This window comes from Rhincodon typus, chromosome 36 (assembly GCF_021869965.1).
Source record: "Rhincodon typus isolate 14 chromosome 36, sRhiTyp1.1, whole genome shotgun sequence".
Classification (NCBI taxonomy): Eukaryota; Metazoa; Chordata; class Chondrichthyes; order Orectolobiformes; family Rhincodontidae; genus Rhincodon; species Rhincodon typus.
This window is the reverse complement of record NC_063367.1, coordinates 15,673,220-15,697,977: the sequence shown is the minus strand read 5'-3', so window position 1 is coordinate 15,697,977 and position 24,758 is coordinate 15,673,220. Positions and strand designations below refer to the sequence as shown.

Here is a 24,758-nt window from a genome sequence, read left to right as displayed (position 1 = left end):
GATCTGATGCTGAGCTAGTAACTCAATCTGGAGTTGCCAAACGTGGGGCCAACTTCACGTTTTACACCTGAGTATGAAAAGATCACTGGCCTTACTCCAGTCCCACGCCAGTTATTCCCTGATAATTCCCTTGGCTCCAATTGGGCAATTTAGATTCATAGAATCCCTGCAACCTGGAAGCAGGCCATTCAGCCCATCAAATCCAAACCACCACTCAGAGGAGCATCCCATCAAAACCCCTCCCCCTGCATTCCCCATGGTTAACCCACCTAGCCTGCACATCCTTGGACACTATGGGCAATTTCCCATGGTCAATCCACCTAAGCTCCACATCTTTGGATTGTGGGAGGAAGCCGGAGCACCTGGAGGAAACCCACGCAGACACAGGGAGAATGTGCAAACTCCTCGCAGCCAGTTGCCCAAGGCTGGGATTGAACCCATGTCCATGGCGCTGTGAGACAACAGTGCTAAACACAGTGCCACCATGTTGCCCGTCAAGGCAAAATACTTGTCAAGGATCAATGCAATGATCGAATGACAAACAAAGTATTTGGCACAATGCCATGTTAAAAACAAGAGTCTGATGATTGTTAATCAATTCCTGACAAGTAGTGGGTTAGTTTGTTTAAAATAATAAAATACAATAAGTTATGAAGCAGACCAACTGTTTTCAGTGTGTGCAGCTTGTAAACCCACAGCAGATTAACTATAAGACAGAGTCACAGCATCATATACACACAGCTCATGGAGTCCTTTCTGATAAGCTCAGTGAAAGGCTAGAAACATGTATAATCCATAAAAACAGCCATTCAATCTGACAGGTCTCTATTCTTCATAGGCCTCCTCTCACTCACTGCAAGACTGCAAAAAGAAATAGAACGCCGTTGTTTGAACTAAGCTGAAACAATTTACAATTTGCACCAGTACGTGTCATCTCTGAGAAATAGGTCTGCTCTATTTCTAGTCTTTCTGAAGAGGAAGGACATATTGATTGGAAGGAACAGGAGACTGCCACCTTGCATCCAAAACACAGCTGGATGGGTGCTACCATCACCAGCGTGAACCTTCCTCATTCTGATGTGCCTGAAGCCTCCACAGTAGATGCAGGTCCAACGTTACATTGGCATGGCTGCCATTGAGTGTAACAGTTATGGGATAGAAGCTGGAGTAGCCAATTGAGGAAAGTAATCTGAACCTTCCAGGTGGGACATTTCATGGGCACAGTCAATTCCCCACGTCACTGCCCATCAAGCAGCCATTTTGCTACAGCAGCTGCCATATTCTCTCAACAGATCCTTGTACTTGTATGAGACTCAGGACCATCTCAAGCTCTGAGGTTTTGTAAGAGAATCATTGAATCCCGATAGTGCAGTTAGAGGCTGTTTGGCCCATCAGGTCTGCACTGTCCCTCCAAAAGACATCCCACCTAGACCCACTCCATCCCTGCATTTCCCATGGCCAATCCACCTGCACATCTTTGGACTGTGCGAGGAAACTGGAGCACCCAGAGGAAACCCACACAGGCACAGGGAGGATGTGCAAACTCCACACAGACAGTCGTCCGAAGGTGGGATCGAACCTGGGTCCCTGGTGCTGTGAGGCAGCAGTGCTAACCACTGAGCCACCCTTTCCAGTATGATTTGATCCTCGTTCAGTCATATCAGGCCCATGTCCCTCTCTTCCAGGAGCGCACTGTTTCTGGAATGGAATCTTAAGATTTTTGCTTTTCAGCTTTTACTTTAAGGGGGTGGGGTGCATCTCGTTCAATACTCTGACAGACCTTTGAACGGGCCTCTCATATATTACAGTTGAACTTTCTCTGCACCTTCTCTGTAGCTGTAACACTATATTCTGCATTCTGTTCTATTGACCCGATGTACTTACATAAGGTATGATTTGCCTGGATTGCTCATAAACCGTGATACAGTGAAAAGTATTGTTTTATGTGGCAGTAGTAAATCAAATCAAGTCAATAACTGGGGCAACCGGTTCTAGAGGGCATGGTGGGCTTGGGACTGCTGTACTCAGTTGGTAAGCCCAGGCCAGGAGCAACACTGGGGCCTGGGATTTCCTGCCCCAGTTAACATGTCATAAGAAAGATAAGTTATCCTTGGAGGAAGTGCAGTGTTTATTTATCAGAATGATATCTGCAATCCAAGGATTATATATGTAGGATTGCATAGATAAGATATACAGGCCATTTAACCTCACTAGTCTGTGCGACAGTTTTAAGTCTCCTCCACATCGTTTTTCTCCTCTCAGTCTGTTAGCCTAATGCTCAATTCCCTTCTCCCTCAGAAGTGTATCTTGCTTCCCTTTAACTGAATGCAGATTGTTCACTTCAACCTTTGTGTTTCACTTTCACTTTGGATAAAGCAGTTTAAAATGACAGAGAGATTGCTATTTCTGAAAGAACCCTGGGGTTGAGTTCAGGGTGAAGCTTATTCTTTCCTCTTGAAAGAATGATTGTAGAAACTTCTCATTATTGTATTTCATGAGCAAGCTGTGTCTGCAAAGACTCCAGAGACAACTGTACAAGTTCAATGAAGACCACACATGTCTGAACCTCAGAGCAACTGACTCCAGAACATGTGATTTATATTCATTGTGCCTTTATGAATAAGCCAGTGGCCCTCCTTTTTTTTAAATAGAAAGCCCATCTCTGCAGAGAAATCTTTTTTTCTCTTTTTATTGAACTGCACATGTGTGATGGCTTATTTGTTTTGGGGATAATTAGACGGATAAACATTTATATGGGGGGAGGCAATGGCCTAGTGGTATTATCACTAGACAGTCAATCCAGAGACCCAGATAATATTCTGGGGACCCAGGTTCAAAAATCCTGCCATGGCAGATGGTGGAATTTGAATTAAATGTCTAATGATGACTGAATTCATTTGTTGATTGTTGGGAAAAACCCCTCTGGTTCACTAATGTCCTTTAGGGAAGGAAACTGCCATCTTTACCTGGTCTGGTTTACATGCAACTCCAGACCCACAGCAATGTGGTTGACTCTTAACTGCCCTCTGGGCAATTCAGGATGGACAATAAATGCTGCCTGGTCAGCAACGCCCTCATCCTGTGAATGAATTTAAAAAAAAATTATACTCCTAAATTACTGACAATGTATGTTAACCAATTATTGTAAATTCACTGCATGAGTTTTGTTCCGATAAACCCATAATTGTGGTTATTAAGAAATTTGGTTGACCTTTTTATTTGAAACCTGATATCGACAAGATATGGCTGGCTTGGTAAGTGGAAATATCACTTTTGATTTTATGGCTCCAGGAGTTGTAGGACTAGAGTGAGAGTGCGCTCCTCTAGCCTCAGCCTGTTCCTTTTTCTGTTTTTTGCCTCTGGCCCAGCTTATTACCACTAAGCCCTATTTTATCCTCACCTACTGTACATATAAAACACACACTCTTTCACTCACTCTGTCTCACTCTCTCGCACCCTCAAACTCTCTCTCTCTCTCTCTCTCTCTCATGCGCACACACACACACTCACCACACCCCACGTGCGTGTGCGCACACACACTCTTGATTATGTGGTTTGGTCCAAAGTGGCTGGGGTTTGAACCCATGGTCCTCGCGTCACCATAACCTCTTCAAAAAATGTCCCAAACACTGCCCTGGCTAAGAACAGCTGACTCAGTACAAGATATGCTGTCACTAGTTTTTGTAGTATTTCGCCTCAAAATCAGATCTCTTCCAGCCTATTTCCTTTGTAACCATGTTGCATAGATATCTTGATATGTATATACATTGATATATTTAGATGGATTTATTAGGCTGGAAATAAATTCTGTTCTGCCAAAAATGGAAAACAAATAGGACTTGTTAAAAAAAAAGTCTCTGTACAGAACTGATGTCTGGTTGCCCAGGTGCAGATTATTTTTAGAACAGAGCATTCCAACTTTGACTTAATTTTTGATCACCACATTTGCTGTACAGAACTCTGTCCCATACTTAAAAACTGAACTGCTGCTTGGCCTATTGCTTGTTGAGCCTTAATGATCAAGGATGATCGGAAAAGGGTACGGGGTAAGCTTATGAGTTGTATTGAGATCCGATGGCGCAGCAGGAGGACATTCGTCCCATTACACCTGTACTGGCTCTTTTGAAAGAGCTGTCCAATTAGTCCCACAGACCTGCAAAAGTAATTCCTTCTTTACCCACGTCCTCTTTGGAAGTTATTGTTGGATCTACCTTTTTTTACACTTGCAGGCAGGGTGTTCCAGATCAGGCCCGCAATTGAAAGCAAACCAGAAGATGTAGGAGCAGTGGTAGGCCATTCAGTCCATCGAGTCTGCTCTGCCATTCGATGAGATCATGGCTGATCTGATAATCCTCTTTGCCTGTGGGTTTTTTTTTCTGGCCAATTAGCTTCAATCTGTGTGCTCTGGTTAGCAACACAGCTGACAAATGGAAGCTGTTCCTCCTTATTAAAGGTTAAGAATCTGGACATGCATGATCAGAGCAATGAGCTGTGTGAAAAGTGGTGATTTTTGAGGCACTGATGATATAGCAACGAGCATGACTATGGAGCTGAGTTGTTAGGGGCGAACCTGGGAGAGTTCTAAAAACCTGTGGAGGGGATTTGTTGTACAATCTGACAATTCTGAACTGAAATTTGAAGAACGATTCAGCTTCCACAAAACTAATTGTTGATTTGGTGAGTAAAGCCTATGAAAGCTGTGTTGCTTTGGTTACAGTGGTTACTATAACAACCAGTTGGATGATTCAGGGAACTGTCATTAAAATCCCAAATGATTTTTTAAAGCCAAGATTGAGCCATCGAGTTTTTGTATTTACAAAAAAAATCTCTAATTTATACCTCTTCCACATTGGAGTCCCTTACATACCACTGGCCACTCTCTCTAGCCATGAACACCTACAGTCTCTTTAAGATGTTTCAAGATGATCTGAAGGGTCAGGTTTGGTTGGACGCATTGACTTCATAGACCCAATCTTTATGTCTGAGCCTTGACAGTAGGTATTTGGGGGCTGTTTGACAGTAGTCCAGCTGCAAACTGTGGGAAAAGGTTCAAGGTCAAAGCTTGCTGCGTAGGACAAAATCTTTCCTTCTGTGGTTCTTTGACCAATCTGTGTCCTATGGTTACCAAGCCACCTGACCAATACAACCAGTTTCTCCTTATTAACGCTCATCAAGATCCTTCAAGGGTTCAATCTTAAATGCTCATACTGTCCATGACAATCAAGAGCAGGAGAATGGATTTTTGGCCATCCTTGCCCTGGAGCATGGAAATTGATAGGAGCATTCCATTGCTATCATTGCTGTGAGTTAAAACCATTAACCTCTCAGGAGAGCATTATGTGCTGCAATGATCCATGAAGTCACTAATAAACTCTGATGAAGACTCTAACAGTGGAGACCCTCAGAGGTTTGGCAGACTGAAAGGACAGCAGATATAGCTGTGTCAATGTGGCGATGATCATTCATTGCTGGATTTCATTGTTGCAGGTATAAGTATATTAACAGGAATTTGAATTCTCATGCTTAACCCTTTAATAGCCATTATTTACCCTGTTACCACTTTGTTGCCTGAATGAAAAAGAAAGTACCCAGTCGTGCTTACTAACACCCCACATGATGACAACAATAGTATATTCCATTTGCTGAGTATGTTGTGGATTCTTTAAGCGTTCACCATTCTGTGGCTCGCTGTTGCAAACTTCTACTGTAGATGGAACCACGAAGATATCTGATCCCCATATCTATGTGGGGAGATGACAGCCTAGTGGTATTATCATTAGACTGTTAATCCAGAGACTGAGGTCATGTTCTGGGGACTCAAATCAGTCGATTGTCGGAAAAACCCATCTGGTTCACTAATGTCCTTTAGGGAAGGAGATCTGCCATCCTTACCTGGTCTGGCCTACATGTGACTCCAGACACACAGCAATGTGGTTAACCCTAAGCTGCCCTCGGGCAATTAGGGATGGACAATAAATCCTGGCCTGACCAGTGATGCCCACATCCTGTGAACGACTTAAAAAAAAGCCACAGGATCACCAATGCACTGATGGGAATGTTTCCATGTCCCAATATCTATGGTACTGTTTCACAGTTTGTGGGTGTCACTGGCAGGGCCAACATTTATTGCCCATAGTAAAAACAGAGTGTTGGCGAAATTCAACAGGTCTGGCAGCATTGGTGGAGAGCGAAACAGAGTTAATATTTCAAGCCTGTTATGGCTCTTCAGAATGTTCTGAAGAACAGTCATTATATTTTATTCTAGATGTCTAACATCCACAGTGTTTACTTATTACCCATCCCTAATGGCCTTCGAATGTTGTGGGGAGCTGCCCTCTTACCCTGAAGTCCATGTGGTGTAGGTTGATCTACAGAGCTGTTATGGAGGGAGTTCCAGGATCTTGACCCAGCGACAGTGAAGAAATGGCGATATATTGCCGAGTCAGGACAGTGAGTGGCTTGGAGGGGAACTTGAAGGAGTGGTAGTGTTCCCATGTATCTGCTGCCCTTTTCCTTCAGGGACGCAGAGATCCCAGGTTTGCAAAGTGCTGTCTAAGGAGCCTTGGTGAGTTACTGGGTCATAGCTGAACCTCAAGCACATGAAATTAAAAGACAGGAACAGGCAAATTGGCTGAATTCTCACAGCCAAACTCTCCCATTGTAATGTCCTGGAACTCTGAGTATCCCTGATATCTTTGCCTGGCACATTGTTCCCAATATTTCTTCCCAGTGTCTGTTTTCATTTGGCTTTTCACTCATTTTAAATTGAAATCCATTTGGCCCCACTTGCCAGTTTTACATTGATATTGAATGGTTTTCTGAGGTTAAGATTGTGTTACACAGCTCAGGGAGGTCCTGTCTTCCTTGTAAACTGAGGTGTGAGACTTTATCAATGAAATATCAGATCATTGTGTCACAGGACTATGAACTGATTGCAGTAGCGCTCCCTATTCCCAGTGGAATCCTCAAACCGTACAGTTCAGGAAAGGGCCATTTGGCCCATCAAGCCTGTACCATCTCTTCAGATGGGCTATCCAGTTAGTGCCACTCACTTGCCAGAGGTACTGAATTTCTTTTTCCCTTCCAAACACTCTCTGGCTCTCTGACACAAGTTCCTATTGAATCAGTTTCCAACTCCCTGTCGGATCCAGAACACAATAATGCGCCACGTTTATTGTTTAAAAGAAACTTCTTCTCTTCCCTTTACAATTTGTCTTTAGTCAGTGAGCTGTTACTCTCCCTCTTGCAGGTCCAGACTATTTCCTGCTCCACCAAAACTCCCCGACGCCAGGAACTCATCCCTGAAACTTGTCTGCTTCATGGTGAACCACTGTGCCTTGTTCACCAGTGTCATTGTGTGTCTCCTAAAATCCCTTTTTGTCATTTGTAAATCGCATATCTGACCTGCCCACATACCTGTGTGTGGCAAAGGAGCATCTGAATGAGCTACTAATATCCCTGACTCTGCAAGTGATAGCAGTCCTTGCGGCAGCTCAGACAGTGGGCCACCCTTTACTGGGTGATGGTAAGTGTCAGCTCGGTATTGGACTCGGCAGAGCGTGCAAGGTTCCACTATTGTTTCTCACTTTCTGGGTCCTGTCCACCAGCCCCAGACCCATCCTGATGGGTGTTGGTGATGGTGATGGGGAGCAGCTGGTGACTGTGTTCAACCTCTAACAGCCTTCCCCACCCGTACCATCCCCATCCCCATCCCCCACTCCCCACCCACATTCTCCATCAACCTCTAACAACCTTCCCCACCCACACCAACTCCACCCTCCACCCTCCACCCACATTCTCCATCAACCTCTAACAGCCTTCCCCACCCACCCACATTCTCCATCAACCTCCAGCAGCCTTCCCCACCCATACCACACCCACTCCCCATCGACAATTTCCACACTCTCCACCCCCACTATTCACCCCACCCCCACACTCCTCACCCCCCAAACCCACCATCCACACTGCCCAGCCGCACCAGCCCTACTCCCCATTCTCCATCAACCACTAACAGCCTTCCCCACCCACACCACACCCACTGCCCATTGACAATTTCCATACTCTCCACCCCCACTATTCACCCCAACCCCACACTCTCAATCCCCACATCCCATCAACACCTTCCCCACACCAACCCCAATCCTCTCTCCCCACTCCCCATTCTGCCCTCACTCACCTCCCACCCCACTCTCCAGTCCGTCCTCTCTCAACTGCACCCCCACTCCCCCACTCCCCACTCTGCCCTCACTCACCCCCACCACCTCTCATCCACTGCTCCGTTCCTCCAACAAAGCCACACACAACACACCTGATGCCAAGTCCAATTCAATCACTTGTATGTGGAGGCGCTTCCTGGTCCTGAGTTCTGGCATCTGTGCAGCGCAGGATGAGACACGGTAGAACCCAGACCCCAGTCAGATATGCGTGAACCTGACACTCACAGTGGCAGGGTTTGGACTGTAATTTGCCACGCCATTTTGAACCCATTATATAAGCAGTACAGCTTTAAGTAAGCTGGCAAGCTTTCATCCTGAAACAGAAACCACAGCACTTCACTCTCAGATTGTGGAGGAGGAAGCTCTGTTGAGTGCTGAACATTTCTGGTTTATTTTTAATCCGAGCCCTCCTTTTTGATTCTGACTGCTTTAGGATTCTCTGCCCGATGACCTGAAATGCTTTGATCCAACCTATCCCTGCTGCATCGTGGATGGTTTGGGAGCTGTTAATGCGAAACGAAAGGAACCACTGCGATTAGCTCGGAGGCTCTGCTATGATCTGTCTGACAGTGGCAGGTAGGAGAGTGAATTTGGCGAGCAATATCTGCCATCTCAGTAAAATGTATTTGTATTCGCTCTGGTTTAGTGTATGCGAGAGAATTAACACATTCAAATTCCTGATCTTTCTCTGCCATCTCTCCCCTCCTATAAACTGCTATGATCATCAGAAGCCAGGCTGAACTAGTAAGGATTTGACATAAACCAGGATGGATTGGGCAGGAGATGGTTTGGGTCAGTATGGTTTGTGTAAACTGGTTGCATTGGGCTCAAGTAATGCAGGCAGAGAGAAGTTTAAAATCCTGTTGGCTCACTTCTGGAAAGGGGATTTTATTGAGGTTCATCATGAGCAGTTCCATGATGCAGGACAGTGTGCTCTATAGGCTGTTCCCAGGGATACACACTGAAGCAACCATCAGCTGTAGCTGGAGGATGAGCAGCTCAGTGAAAGGTAGGCTCTGGTCTCCTGGAGACTTGCTGGTCTTCCAGAGCTGTCGGTGATAGAGTGCGGCAGACTGGCATGTGCCAAGATCCAGGGCTATTTGCCAAGTGGTGTACCAAAACTATAGCTGCAGAGACTTAGCAGGGAAAAGCCAGAACCGAGGGTCCTCTCAACATGAGGGGCTGAAGGATGAGTAAACACCTCTCGGGCTGTGTGTTTGACATGCAACGAATATTGTAAATGTAACCTGTAGTTGCAAGTGTGGTTGAGCACCTCAGAATACACACACACACACGTATACACACACATACACATATACATGCGCGCGCGCACACACACACACACGTATACATGCACGCGCGCACACGCACACACACACATATGTATACAGCACACGTACACACACACACACACACACACACTCTCTGTCACGCAGACACAGCGAGACGCACTTGTTTTCTCTCTCTCTCTCACCCACACACACAAGCACGCACACAGTGAGATGCACTCATACTCTCTCATTCTCTCTCTCTCTCACTCACTCTCTCACTCACACACTCACACTCACACACACACACACACACACACACACACTCTCTCACACATACTCACACACACACTCACACACACAGTTTCGAGAACAAGTGAACTGTGTTTCACTTTACGTAATATCAAATTTGAGCAGTTATGTAACATTAATGCGTACAATTTGGAAAGGTACATTTTTATGGAAAACAATTCAAGCTGACTGATGCAATGGAGTTCTCAGGAGGAGCCTCACTGTTGGGAGTACCATTTTCTTGATGTGACGTTAGATCATCTTCCCCTTCAAGCGAACATAAAAGATACCGTGGCACTATCTTGAAGAAGAGCAAGGGAGCTCTTGCCAATGCCCTGACCGTTACCCATCTCTCACTCAATATGACTAATACCAGGTAATTTTGGGGGTTTTCTGTGTACAACTTGGCAGCCTTGTTTCCTGCATTACAGGAATACCTTAAAAATAACCTTCTGAAATAACTGCACAGAGGCCGGTATCCCATCACCAAGTCCCCCTTTTGTTATGTGTGCACCTAATTTCCCTGATTTGAGGAAATTCTGTATCCCAGACATAAGTCTGTCAGCCAGAGCTCCCTGATTGGCCCAGGTTAAAAACCCCAATCAAGGATCTCATAGTTAACAAGATCCACCCGGTACCAATCATTACAAAAGGATTATCAGGGTTGGAGGGTTTGAGCTATAGGGAGAGGCTGAATAGGCTGGGGCTATTTTCCCTGGAGGGTAGGAGGCTGAGGGGAGGCCTCATATTCGTTTATAAAATAATGAGGGGCATGGATAGGGTGAATAGCCAAGGTCTTTTCCCTAGGGGGAGTCCAAAACTAGAGGGCATAGGTTTAAGGTGAGAGGGGAAAGATTTAAAAGGGACCTATGGGGCAACTTTTTCAGGCAGAAGATTATGCATGTACGGAACGAGCTGCCAGAGGAAGTGGTGAAGGCGAGTACAATTACAACAATTAAAAGGCATCTGGATGGGTACATGAATAGGAACGGTTTAGAGAGATATGGGCCAAATGCTGGCAAATGGGACTGGGTTAATTTAGGATATTTGGTCGGTGTGGACGAGTTGGACCGAAGGGGCTGTATATCTCCACGACTCTATTTTCAATAAAATAATTTGGGATATCCTAAGGTATGAAATGTGCTGTGTAAATGAAATTGTATTAGTCAAGGCCAGGATTGGATAGGTTGATTGGGTAGAAGATTGTGACAAACAGTTGCTTGTTTGTCTGGCTAGCTCAATGGTGCCAGTGGATAAGGAACAATGCTCTTCCTGATAATTAAACTATCTGCAGCAGAAAAAAAACCTTCAAGTGCACAGGGACCCTAGACAGGCAGCTCCCAGAGGGCTTCAAAGCATGGTATGTCTGCAAGTGTTCCTGCGGTATAGTGTGGAATGAAATATTTTGCTGCAAGTTATTTATATAACAATTATTTTGCAGCCAACTTGTAATAAAAGTAGAACGCATTGTGGAAACTCAGCAGCTCTGGCAGCACCTGTGCAGGCAAGAACAAAATTAATGTTTTGAGCCGAACATGACTCCTCAGAACTGAAGAGAGGTGGAGAAATGATGGCTTTTATACTGCAGCAAAGAAATGTGGAGGAACAACAGAAGGGAAGGTGAGGGAACCATAGGGGACGGGCGTTGCTGGTGTCACAGAGCAAAAGGCAAAGGGAGCTGTGATAGTTGTCAAGAAGTGATATAAGTGCAGGGTAGGTATTATTAGAAGAAAGTAGGTCATCACTCGATTGAAGGCACAACTGAGGAATACAGTTATTTGGGGCAGGGGTGTTTGGAGGCAGGGAAGCAAATGGAGGGCAAAGTTCATGGTCTGATGTTGAACACAATTTGACTCCAGGAGGATGTAAAGTGACTGAAGGGAAAATGAGGTGCTGTTATCCCACTTGTGGTAAGCTTTATTGCAGGAACTCTGAGACACAGATGCGAGCATGAGGGAAGACGATGTATTAAAATAGCAATTGGGCAGAATGCTTGAAAAGGTGTTCTGTAAATCAGTCAACTAATCTACACTGGATTTCACCATTGTGCAGGACGTAGCAGCGTGAGCAGGGAACACAGTTTCCTAAATTGGAAAAAGTACAAGTAAATCGATGTTACACCTGTAAGGAGTATTTGGGGCCTTGGACAATGAGGAGGCAGGAACTGAAAGGGGCACATCACTTCCTGGATTGCCCAAGAAGGTGCCATGAGGGGACAGCAAGTGTTGGGAGTGACTAAGGAGTGGACCAGGGTATCACGGAGCGAATGGTCCCTGCAGAACGCTGACTGGGGAGAGGAGGGAAAGATGTTTTTGGTGATGACATCTTGCTGGAGTGGCAGATATGGCAGGGTGACCCTTTGAATACAGAGGCTAGTGGGGTGGAAAATGAGGACAAGGAGAATCTTATCATGGTACTGGGATGGAATGGAAGGGTTGGTGTGAAGTGCTTGAAATGGATTAGACATAGTTAAAAGCCTTGCCCACAACAATCACTAGAACTAGGGGACATAGCCTCAAAATAAGGAGGAGCAGATTTAGGACTGAGTTGAGGCGGAACTTCTTCTCCCATAGGGTTGTGAATCTGTGGAATTCCATGCCCAGCGAAGCAGTTGAGGCTTCCTCATTGAATGTTTTTAAGGCACAAATAGATAGATTTTTGAACAGTAAAGAAATGAAGGGTTATGGTGAGTGGGAGGCTAAATGGAGCTTTGTCCATGAAAAGATCAGCAATGATCCTATTGAATGGCAGGGCAGGCTCGAGGAGCCAGGTGGCCTACTCCTGTTCCTATTTCTTATGTTCTTATGTCGCAGTTTTAGAAGTGGGAGGGAAATCCTCAGTTGAGATAAAAGGTACCTCTGTTGGATGGTGGCATTATTGGCAGAGGTACAATAATGAGCGAAATGGAGGAACTGGGAGAATATAATGAACTCCTAAAGGAAGTGGCGTAGGAGAAAGCGTTGTTGTGGGAGCAGCGGGAGTCGGGTTTGCTATGAACATCAGCGGACAGTCTATCCCAAGAAATATAGAGAGAGAAGTCTCCAGATAAGTCATATACTGGGCTTGAAATGTTTAACTGTGTTTCTCTCTCCATGGGCATTGCCAGACCTGCTGAGTTTCTCCAGCACTTTCTATTTCTGCAATGCTTTGCCTTTGTCTTGTAATGTTCCCTCAATCTCATAGTCTCCTTTCAAATCTACCCTCCCTCTCGCGGAAATGTTTGGTGCAAATTCTTGGAAATGATTCAATGACTCAGCTGCATGTTTCTGGGGGAGTGTGTCCACCTACTCTGTGATTGAAACTGAAAAGCATCCCAGGGTCACAAGCCAACATTATCCTCTATACTCAATAATAGACCATCTCTTTTAGAAGTGCGTGTTGCTAATATTTCTTGCCTTTAACACTCTAATGAAGACATTTGAGAAATATACTGAATTGTCAATCTTTTTCTCCAATCCTCCCAAGATTTCTGCAGCCCTCACATCCCAAAGTCCCTCTGCATGTGAATGCTAGCCATTCAGCTGGACTATTGAACATTGCAAGGCATCACAGCCACATCCTTCTGTCCTTATCCACAGCCCAGAATTTGGTACTGTAAAAATGCATACGTTGCCGTTGCTGGCTGTGATTGGAGGGAAAACTGATGGCATCTGCTGATGTCTGTCCTTGTGCGGTTAAACACTAAAATACATTTATACCTCACTGCTTTGGGCTGTACTGTCACAGTCTTTGCAGTTGGAATCTGTGCAAATGTCACTGTTAGGACATGAACTAATTACTCACTGTTATCATATGAGAGACTGATTAAAAAAATGCTTGAGGCTCTTTCAATCAGTGATTCATTATGATTTTAATAGCTTAGTGCATCACAATTACTGCTAAACATCCTCTCTGGCCCTGAAAAAAAAATATTACCAGGGTGGGGTAAATTTGATGATTTTCCAATTCTGTTACTACTTTAATCACCCACTTGCATGATTTTTACATCAGTTCTTCCATAATGATGCATATTTCCTGATTCCTGCTTCCTGCTTTGCCATCTGTGTGGATTCTCCAATCTCACTGGTCAGTCAACATTGTTATTAAAGTGGATGTTGACCCCCACCTCTTCTTTTAGAACCAAAACCCAAAACACCCAAGGAGGAGCACCTTGGCCTATAATCTGTTAAGAGGAGGGTGAAAAGGAGTGTAACCTGTCTTTCAGCAGCTTCTAGTGGTTAAATCAAATAAAGCCCTGACACTCCCTTTACAATCAACAAGTAACAATTTATTTATCTAACTCTACCAGTGAACAAATTAACTAAACTATTAATAAACCAAACAAATCCCTTCTAACTGCTAACTATTCCCGAATAACACAAGATTTTAATGGTATGCTGTTCTAATAAATCCAAGTCCCACTTATATAACAAAACAATAGAATTTAGTGTCTTGAAATTATAGCCAGATTACATCTTCTGGAATGGTCTGTGCCTGCTCCATTGAATGTTCTGTCAGGAATGCCTTCTCTGTCGATTCTTCTGTCAGGGATATTAACAAATTGTGCCGTAGGTACCTTTGATTTGGCTGGTGTTTTCTCTAAGGCTTAGAGAATTCTGAGAGAGCTAGTAGTTCTCTCTTCAGAACTGATGGCTCTTAACTCTGGCAGATGGCAGTTCGCTCTTGTGTCCTTGCCCAACTACCTTCTTCTTTTAGAACCTTTATGACATATCAATATTTCTTAAAATAGGATTGGTCCTATGTTGCCAAAACTATCAGATTTAAATTTAATTGATTTTTGGTGTCTGGGCGCCTGGTTCAAATTGATTGGTTAAATTCTAAACTTGTCGTCTTAGTATCGAAACAAAACTGCTGCTTGGCCTGCAAACTGTATGGCCTTTTGATACAAATGTGTTAATTCGGGTACTCTTTGTGCGCCTGCAAACCCACAAGCTGCTGCCCACAGACATCCTTTTTGAATCTTTCAGCATAGAAAAAGCACATCATCTTTTGAAGGGACCTCACACTTCTTCCCCCACTAGCGTTTTACAAACACCAAATTCTAACTTCCTGCCTCCCAATCCACAAGTACGCTACCCAACTTTGCAACAACATTGTCTGCCAGATACCATCGAGTTCTAACACTTTAGTGAAGGTATTTGAGAGTTATATTGAATGGTCCATTTTATCTCTGTGCTTCCTGGTAGGGATGGTTTTTGCTGTCCCTAGGCCCTCTTTATATGGGAGCTGTTAGGGACCCCAACTTCAAATTGACAGTGCAATTAGGGAGACCTAATCCCTGGTGTCTGCTGAATCTTTCTGGGCAGTGTTTGTGTATTTGGGGTTTAATGATGTATAGTTCAAGCTGCTTAGTACTTTATTCTTTTCCACTACCATTTAGAGTCCTAGAGCCACACAGCACAGAAGCAGATACTTCGGTCCAACTTGTCCGCGCTGACCAGACATCCCAATCTGACCGAGTCCCATTTGCCAGCATTGGGCTCATATCCCTCTAAACCCTTCCTATTTGTAAACCCATCCAGATGTCTTTTAAATGTTCTAAATTGTATCAGCCTCCATCGCTTCCTCTGGCATACATGCACCACTTCCTGTGTGAAGTCGTTATCCCCTCATGTCCCTTTTAAATCTTTCCCCTTACACCTCTAGTTTTGGACCTCCCCACCCTGGGGAAAAGACCTTGGCTAATCACCCTATTCATGCCCCTCATGGTTTTATAAGCTTCTATAAGGTCACCCTTCAGCCTCAGGATGCTCCAGGAAAAAAAGCCCAACCTATTCAGCATCTCCCTAAAACTCAAACCCTCCAATCCCAGCAGCATCCTTGTAAATCTTTTCTGTACCCTCTCAATTTTAACAACATCCTCCCCATAACAGCCAGACCAGAATTGTATGCAGTATTTTAAAAGTGGCCTTGCCATTGTCCTATACAGCTGCAACATGATGTCTCAACGCCCATACGCGACGTTCTTACCAATGAAGGCAGCCTTCTTCATTACCCTGTGTACCTGTGACTTCACCTTCAAGGAACTAAGCACCTGTTAAAGATTTTGTTTGCTGAGAATGATGAAACCTGGTGTGAGCTATTTTTGCCCGGAATAGCGTTCGGTCAAGCAAATCGGTCACCTTGATGGTTTAAATTCGGTATTCGTACATTTGTGATAACAAGGTGTAGAGCTGGATGAACACAGCAGGCCGAGCAGGAAAGCTGACGTTTCGGGCCTAGGCCCTTCTTCAGAAAATCTAGGTCTAGGCCCAAAACGACAGCTTTCCTGCTCCTCTGATGCTGCTTGGCCTGCTGTGTTCATCCAGGTCTACACCTTGTTATCTCAAATTCTCCAGCATCTGCAGTTCCTACTATCTCTGCAACAATTCGTACATTTGTGATGGTTTGTGGATTGGTGGAGCTTATCAGTGCATTATTCCCAGTTGTGTCATGACACTCTCAGTTAAATAATAACTCTATTGCAGTGCTTCATTCCAACACAACTGATCAAAGCCAGCATCTCTATCATAGGCTAAAAGGTTACGTTATGAGGGCAGATTGCGCTAAGTCAGTGGCTTTGCATCTGATGCACTACCACGCAAAAGACTTCTGACTGAAATTATAACTGATTGAATGGAAGGGACAGCAACATGGGTGTGAAATTCACTAAGTGAGAGATCAGTGCTTCATGGATTTTTTTTTGGGGGGACTAGAAGGAGGTTTGTAGTGGAGTTCCCAAGAAATCAGTGCTGGAATGTTTGCTTTTCGGATGTGTATTAAAGACTTAGTGTAGAGGTTTAAAAGGAGCTTGGTGGAATGGGTGCAAGGTGTAGTTCGTTTTGGTAGGAAGAACGTGGAGAGACGATATAAAATAAAGGGCACAACCCTAAAGCGAATGGAGGAACAGAGAGACCTTGGTGACTATGTCATTGATGGCGGCAGCCCAAGGTGAGCAAACTGTTAATAAAACATATTATATGTTTAATTTTATTAGTAGGGGCATAGAGAGTGAGACCAAGCAGGTTATTGTTGAACTTGTACAGGACTACACTTGAGAAGTACTTCATTGGTTGTAAAGGACTTTGTAATGTCTGACATTATGTGCTACATAAATGCATTTTTTAGAGCAGGAAGCCATCATTTGCTGCCATTACAGTGAGGCGATTCCCTGCCTTCATCTGATGGCACTGCAAAATGGCAGTGGAGTTTCTCTCCTGAGCCAGAGCTCATACGCTCTGACTGCTTTCCTTTTCTCTTTTCTTGTTTTGTTGTTTTTGCTTGGGGTGCCTCGAGTGAGCCCTTACTTATTTTCTGGGACAAGCATGGGACCTGGCATCAGAATCGGTGGGGTAGCCTGAGCAGGAAAAAAACGGCCCCTGAGGATTGGTGAGTTTATTGTTGGTTGGGTCTGGTGTAGATGGCAGTGAGACGGTGGAGGAGGGATAGTGGCACAGGCATCGTTGATGGTGATGAGCTGACTCAGGACTGTTAGATTCCCTTTAACCTCTAACTTTCTATTTTCTTTTCCCTTTTTCCTATTTATTCTAAATGGCGCCAGACCGTGGAGACATTGGAAAAGCCTTTCACTGCATTTTACTATTTTCTCACTACAATATATGTGACAATAAATTCAATATAGTGCATTTCTCATTTCTCTGCTAGGTCTCCCCTCACCAACGGTGAAGAGGTCCCTGGGCCCTACAACCGATTGATAGCCAAAAGGAGGCGCTCTTTGTCTCACCTTCCAGATGCCTGCCAAGCAGATGTACCCCCCTGCTCATTCCCCCAAGGCCTGGCAGGGGGCCAGTCTGACGTGAACCTCACGGTCCGCCTGTTGGACAGTGGGAAGAAGCGGGCACAGCTGGTGGACCACCTGAAAGAGGCACACCAGCTTTTGGAGGGGCAGTCTGAACAGCTGAGGAAACGCAACGGTCAACTGTTGGAGAGCAAAGCCAAGATTGAGTTGCTCTCTGCCAAACAGAAAGTAAGTGAGGTGCCTACTGTTGTTCATTCTCGGTCCCTTGCATACACGCTTTCAAATTTAATTTGGGCAAGATCTAAATCTAGGTCTTAAACCCATGACTTTCACCGTGCAGAAGAACAAAGGGTTAATGGTAATCTCCCCACGCCCGACCTCATCCCATGACCAAGCCTCCCCCTCATCTCCGCCTCCTTGACCTGTCCGTCTTCTTTTCCCACCTACCCGCTCCTCCCACCTCACTGACCAACCCCCACCATTGCCTACCTGAACTCACTATCATCACCCCACCCACCGTCCCCAGCCCCACCCCTCCTCTCTCTATTTATTTCAGAGCCCCCTACCCCTCCCCTGTTTCTGAAGAAGGGTTCAGACCTGAAACGTCAGCTTTCCTGCTCCTCTGATGCTGGCCTGCTGTGTTCCTCCAGCTCTACACTGTGTCATCTAAAGTGTTAATGGTAGTTGTCTTTTCCCTAGGATGGTGGATTTCAAGGGGCATATTTTTAACGTGAGAGGAGAGAGATTTAAAGAAGACAGGAGGGGCTTTTTTTTTTTTTTTTACAGAGGGTGGTTTGCAAGGGGAATGAACTTCCTGAGGAAGTGGTGCATGTGTGTACAATGATAACATTGAAAAGACATTTGGGTAAGTACATGAATAGGAAATGTTTGGAGGGATATGGGCCAGGAGCAGACAGGTGGGACTAGTTTAGTTTGGGATTATGGTTGGCATGGACTGGTCGGACCGAAGGGTCTGTTTCTGTGCTGTATGAATCTATGACTCTATGATGAAGCACCACCTGTAAGTTCACCCCCACCAATCACACTCCATCCTTACTGGAAATAAATGTTGTTTCTTTATCATTGCTGGGTCTTAGAAACAGAAGATAGCGGCAGGGGTAGGCTATTCAGCCCCTCAAGCCTGTTCTGCCATTCATTATGATTGTGGTTGATCATCAAGCTCAATACCCTTGAAAACAGACAATATTTTAGCCTCAACCAATTTCTAAGGGAGAGAATTCCACGGGCTCACTACTGTCTGGGTGAAGAGATTTCTCATCGTTAACATTGAAGATCCCCAAGGCCAGTAAGTTCAGGAAGGCAGCTCACCATCAGCTACCCGAGGGCAACTGGGACAAGCAATAAATGCTGGTCTTGCCAGTGGTGCCCATGTCTATGAATGAATTTTCTTAAATCAAAGCCATCTTCTTTCTTAAATCTCATAAGGAGTTGAAGAGAAGGTTCATTATCCAGAGGTTTTTATTTCTTTATTAATTTTCTTATAATTTTTAGCAATTGGAAAATTCAATTTCTCAACTAGAAGGGGAGAAGAATATGCTGGAAATGTCACGACTTGAAGATCAAAAGAGAGGTGGAGTGCTGCAGGATAAGTAAGATGGCTTGGTGTTCCATGTGTTTCCTTGGTGTAGGTTTGTATTGGGTTAATGCTTGGCTCATTGTCTCTATGTTGCTGATTGCTGAGCTTCTCTGAATCAGCTCATCCAGCCCTATGCTCTGCTCTAAGCTATTGACTCTTCTAAGCCTAATGGCTTCAAATGAGGCTATTTGGTCCATCCTGCCTGAACAGGCGGTTTGAACATCTCATCCATTTTGCCCCACTCCCTCCGCTTTCCCCAGTAATCCCTGCAAATGTTTTTCTTTCCAAGTATTCTTCCAATTCCTTTTTGCTAGTTACTATTGACTCTCCTGCCTTTTCAAGTAGCTCATTCCAGATCCTAACAACTCATGATGTTCATTTAAAAGAAAAGGAAAAATTCTCCTCATCGTTCCTCTGGTATGTTTAAATCTGTATCTTCCAGTTACCAAAATCCACCCTCCAGTGAAAAATGTTCACACTTATTCAGTCTGTGAAGATACCTCATGATTTTTATCTCCCCCATTTAAACATTCTCTTTTACTTCCTCTACTTTTATCAATGGATTCCCAGTGTCATTGCTCATCATGGTTTAGAGATCTGAATAGTGAACAGTACAGCACAGGACCAGGCCCTTCAACCCACCAAGACTGTGCTGACGCATGACACCTTTCTAGGCTAAAAAACTTTTGCCTCTCTGCTATCGATATCACTGTATTCCCTGCCTATTCTGTCAAGATACCTCTTAAATGTTGCTACTGTATCTGCTTCTACCACCTCTTCTGGCAGCACATTCCAGGCACTTACCACCTTCTGTGTTTAAAAAAAACTTGCCTCTCTCATCTCCTTTAAGCTCACCTTATTTTACTTTAAAGCTATGTCTCCCAGTTATTGACATTTCTACCTTGGGAAAAAGACTGACTATCCATTTTTTCCCTGCCTCTCATAATTTTGTAAATTTCTATCAGGTCGCCCTGTAACCTTCGACATTCAAGTGAAAATAAACCCAGGTTGTCCAACCTCTTCTCATAGTTAATACCCTCCAAACCAGAAAACATCCTGGTAAACCATTTCTGCACTCTCTCCAAAGCTTCCACATTCTTCTGGTAGTGCAGGTGACCATAACTGTACATAATATTCCAACTAAAATGAAGGTTTCTGCCATTTACTGTATAGTTCCCACCTGCATCAGACTTTCCATCACCTTGCCATTTGCCTGAATTAAACTGTTAGCCATTTCTCAGCCTATCTCTATCCTGCAAGAAAAAATAGGCGTTTCAGTAAAGCCTTTCCTGACCTCTGGACAAATTGAAGTGCCTCAAAACAACTGTCAAAGTACTGTACTTCAAAATGTTGTAATTTATGAAATGGTAGTCCATTTGCTCACAGCAAGTTCCCACCAATAACAATATGATAATGATCAGATTGTCCATTCTTCTCTGATAGTGGCTGAGGGGATATATTCCTGGCTAGGACATTGGAGATAATTCCTCTGCTTTCTCTCCAAAGCAGTCACATGGGGTCCCTACATCAAACGGAGAAAGCAGTCAGAGTCTCGGTTTCACATCTCATGAGAAAGACAGCACCTCAGACAGTGCAGCATTCCCTTAGTTTTACGTGCAGAGGATCAACCTGGGTTAGGTGCTCAGGCCCCTGCAGAGGAACCTGAGCCCATGGGTGTCTGACTTGGCAATGAGAGAGCTACCCACTAAGAGGAGGTGATGGCCTAGAGGTATTATCGCTGGACTGTTCATCCAGACACCCAGGAATATTGTGGGGACCTTGGTTTCCATCCGGCCATAGCAGATTGAATTGAATAGAAAAAGAAATCTGGAATTAAGAGTCTAATGATGACAATGAACCCATTGTCGATTGTTGGGAAAAACCCATCTGGTTCACTAATGTCCTTTAGGGAAGGAAACTACCATCCTTACCTGGTCTGACCTACATGTAACTCCAGACCCACAGCAATGTGGTTAACTCTTAACTGCTCTCTGGTCAATAGGGATGGGCAACAAACGTTGACTTAGCTAGTGATCCCCCTATCCCGCGAATGAATAAATAAAAGAAATGCCAGGGACAGATAAAGTGGTGGTGGTGGGGCTACATTCAGCATCTAGTTGTGAATGGTACTGTTTCTTTGTGAGATGAAACATTTGTTGCTGTGCTTAGGGTTTCGCATCTGGAGGCAGAAATGGCCAAAACAAAATCGTCCCTGGATCTCATCAGCAGCAGCCATGGGTCTTCTCCTCCCCCTCTCTCATTTCCCTCGGCCAAACTGGAGGATGGAGCTTTGAAACAGGTGAGCACTATTGCGATGTCTTATCCTTGTAATCTTCCTTACTTCTAAGTATTGGTGAGCCTCGGGTCCCATGTTTGACATTGCACATGGAAAGGTGGGAAACCTTGCTACACACAAGCAGACCATTTCTTGAGACCACATCTGGGACACTGTGTACAGTTTTGGCCCCATTACTTAAGGAGGGATGTTCTTGTAGTGGACAACGTCCACTGGGCTAATTCCTGGGATGATGGGGTGCAGAAAAGCAGTTGAGCTTTATGCCATTGGAGGTTAGAGCAATGAGAGGCAATGCTGTAGAAACATACATGAGGGGCTTGGACAGGGTAAATAGACAATGGGCTTTTCCCCAGGGTGGGGGATTCCAAAACCTGAGGGCATAGTTTTAAATTGAGACAGGAAAGATTTGAAAGGGACCTAAGGGGCAACTTTTACATGCAGAGGGTGGTGTGTGTATGGAACGAGCTGCCAGGGGAAGTGGTGGAGGCTGGTACAATTACAATATTTAAAAGGCATCTGGAGCAGTGTATGAATAGGAAGGGTTTAGAGGGATATGGACCAAATGCTGGCAAATGGAACTAGATTTATCCAGGATATCTGGTTAGCATGGATGAATTGGACCCAAGGGTCTGTTTGCGTGCTGTACAGCACTATGACTCCATTTAAGATTCTGAGGGGATTTGACTGGGTGGATGTTGAGAGGATGTTTCCTGTCACAGGGGGCACAGTTTAAAACAAAGAGGTCTCCCATTAAGGACTGAGATGGGCAGGAATCTTTCCTCTCAAGCGGTTGTTAGACTCTTCCTCAAGTGCTGCAGACTGTCATTGAACAGATTCAAGGTGGAGTAAGAATGATTTTTGATCTACAAGGGAGTCCAAGGTTTTGGGGGAGAGACAGGAAAGCAGGGTTAAGGCTACCTTCAGATCAACCGTGATGTTACTGAAAGGCAGAACAGGTTCAACAGGCCAAATGACCTGCTGCTACTCTTGTTACTTTCACTGATTGTTGTTTGAGTCAAGACATACATGACAGATGAATGACCTCCTTCTGTATTGGAATCGTCCATTATTCCATGACAAACTGGAAGAAGGGAAAGGTTATTGGTGGTGGGAGTGGGGGAGACAGGCAGGAAGGGGTTCATGGCAACAGACAGACCAATCCCACACAGTCCCTCAATACTGCAGTTGAGTGCCACTGCATTCATGCCAATGAGTGGGATTTGAGCCCAGAGCCTTGTGACTCAAAGGCACATGCTTAGTACTGAGCCTTGGCTGAACAATGCGGACTTAGTGCACAATTAAACTAAACTGACTCTTGTCCAATTGTCATCCAACTGTACAGGACATTGGTTAGGCCACTTTTGGAATACTGTGTTCAATTCTGGTCTCCATCTTTATAGGAAAGATGTTGTGAAACTTGAAAGGGTGCAGACAAGATTTACAAGGATGTTGCCAGGGTTGGAGGGTTTGAGTTATAGGGAGGTGCTGAATAGCCTGGGGCTATTTTCCCTGGAGCTTGGGAGGCTGAGGTGGGGGGTGAACCTTCTGGAGATTTATAAAATCATGAGGGACATCGCGAGGGTGAGTAGCCAAGGTCAAAAACCGAAAGAACCGTGGATGCTGTAAATCAGAAACCAAAACAAAAACTGCTGGAAAAGCTCAGCAGGTCTGGCAGCATCTGTGAAGAGAAATCAGAGTTAACGTTTCGGCTCAAGTAACCCTTCCTGGGAATTGCGGACATTCTGAGGACGTGTCACTTGACCCGAAACATTAACTCTGATTTCTCTTCACAGATGCTGCCAGAACCCCTGAGCTTTTCCAACAGTTTCTGATTTACAGCAACTGCAGTTCTTTCGGTTTTTATTTTGAATAGCCAAGATCTTTTCCTCTGGATAGTAGAGAGCATAGGTTCAAGGCAAGAAGAGAAAGATTTAAAAGGGACCTAAGGGGCAACTTTTTCATGCAGAGAGTGGTGTGTGTATGGAATGAGCTGCCAGGGGAAGTAGTGGAGTCTGGTACAATTACAACATTTAACAGGCATCTGGATGGGTATATGAATAGGAAGGATTTAGAGGGATACGGGCCAAATGCAGGCAAATGGGACTAGATTAAGAGATAGTAGGAACTGCAGATGCTGGAGAATCTGAGACTAGATTAACGTAGGTTATCTGGTCGGCATAGACGAGCTGGACCAAAAGGTCTGTTTCTATGCTGTACAACTCTATTACTCTATCCACTCCATACACACACTCTAAAACGTTCAGGCTTTTTAGTTTTGTTTCCTAATTTGAGCGCCAGTAATAATACCCCTAATTCCACCATGTCTGAAATTAACGCAGGCTAGACCATGGTTCAGTCCACACTGGGAAAATGTGCTCGTTCTCGACTCTGGTCGATTATCAAATGGAGCAAAATCCACTTTTCCTGCATTGGCTGCATTCCTCTCATTCAGGTGTGACTTGGACAATCCTGCCTTGCCTAGCAGTCGCTGGGGCTTTGTTTACTTCCTTTGCAGGCTCGTCTACTCTTTCAGAGCCAGGCATGTTTGAGCTTGTTTCTTTTCAAAGAGTTTAACCTGTTAGGCTCCTGTTTAACAGCCAAGGGCTGGGAAACGTGATGTGGTTCATGAAGCAATGGCTCTCTCACTTCCAACATGAATCTCCTGCATTCGCATATCTGATAAAGCTCACGACTCTTCTCGTTTTGTGTCCCCGCTTCCCCTCCCTCCTCCATCATCCTTTTCTCACCGTTGGATTTGGTTGATTTGACCTGGTGGGTTGCCGGGGGGAAGGACGGCTTGTTACGGGAGCTGCAGTCTGTGCGGGACACCCTTCGAGTATATCAAGAGCGGGTGAGAAGCCTGGAGGAGGAGCAAGACAAAGCCAGAGAAGACTTGAGAAGCTTTCAGGAGGTTGGTCTATCTTTTACAGGGTACCCCCTTTCGGGGTCATTTTGGGTTTCATAGAATGGCATAGCACAGAATGAGGCAGTTCAGCCCATCACATCTGTGCCAGCCCCTTTGAAAGAGCTATTCAATTAGTTCAGCTTCCTTCCTATTTCCTCAGAACCCTGCAAATACGTATCGTTCTTACTTTTCAAATGTATGTCTGATTCTCTTCGAAAATTGCTACAAAATCTGCTTCCACTGACTTTTCAACCAGTACGTCCCGAATCCTAACAACTTGCTGTGTATTTTTTTAAAAAAAAAAAATCTTTATCTCCGCTCTGCTGCTTTTGTAACTTGTCTTTTAAATCTCCGTGTTGTCTGGATGATGATGGTGTCTGGGACATTGTCTGATTCTGTGAGTATGACTATGTCAGGCCAGTCTGTGAGATAGCTCTGCACCTTGTT

The 24,758-nt window shown here is 44.7% G+C and overlaps 1 protein-coding gene across 1 annotated transcript in view; it reads left to right on the top strand.

Annotated features, from left to right (window-relative positions):
- The window catches only part of LOC125487078 (myosin-10-like), a 46,735-nt gene that overhangs the window by 15,289 nt on the left and 6,688 nt on the right, over window positions 1–24,758 (top strand). Inside the window, exons 4-8 of the mRNA XM_048617044.1 lie at window positions 8,650–8,792; window positions 17,420–17,741; window positions 19,026–19,123; window positions 21,280–21,409; window positions 24,198–24,317. Of these exons, the coding sequence (XP_048473001.1) occupies window positions 8,650–8,792; window positions 17,420–17,741; window positions 19,026–19,123; window positions 21,280–21,409; window positions 24,198–24,317 (813 nt within the window). The remainder of the gene's footprint in view (window positions 1–8,649; window positions 8,793–17,419; window positions 17,742–19,025; window positions 19,124–21,279; window positions 21,410–24,197; window positions 24,318–24,758) is intronic.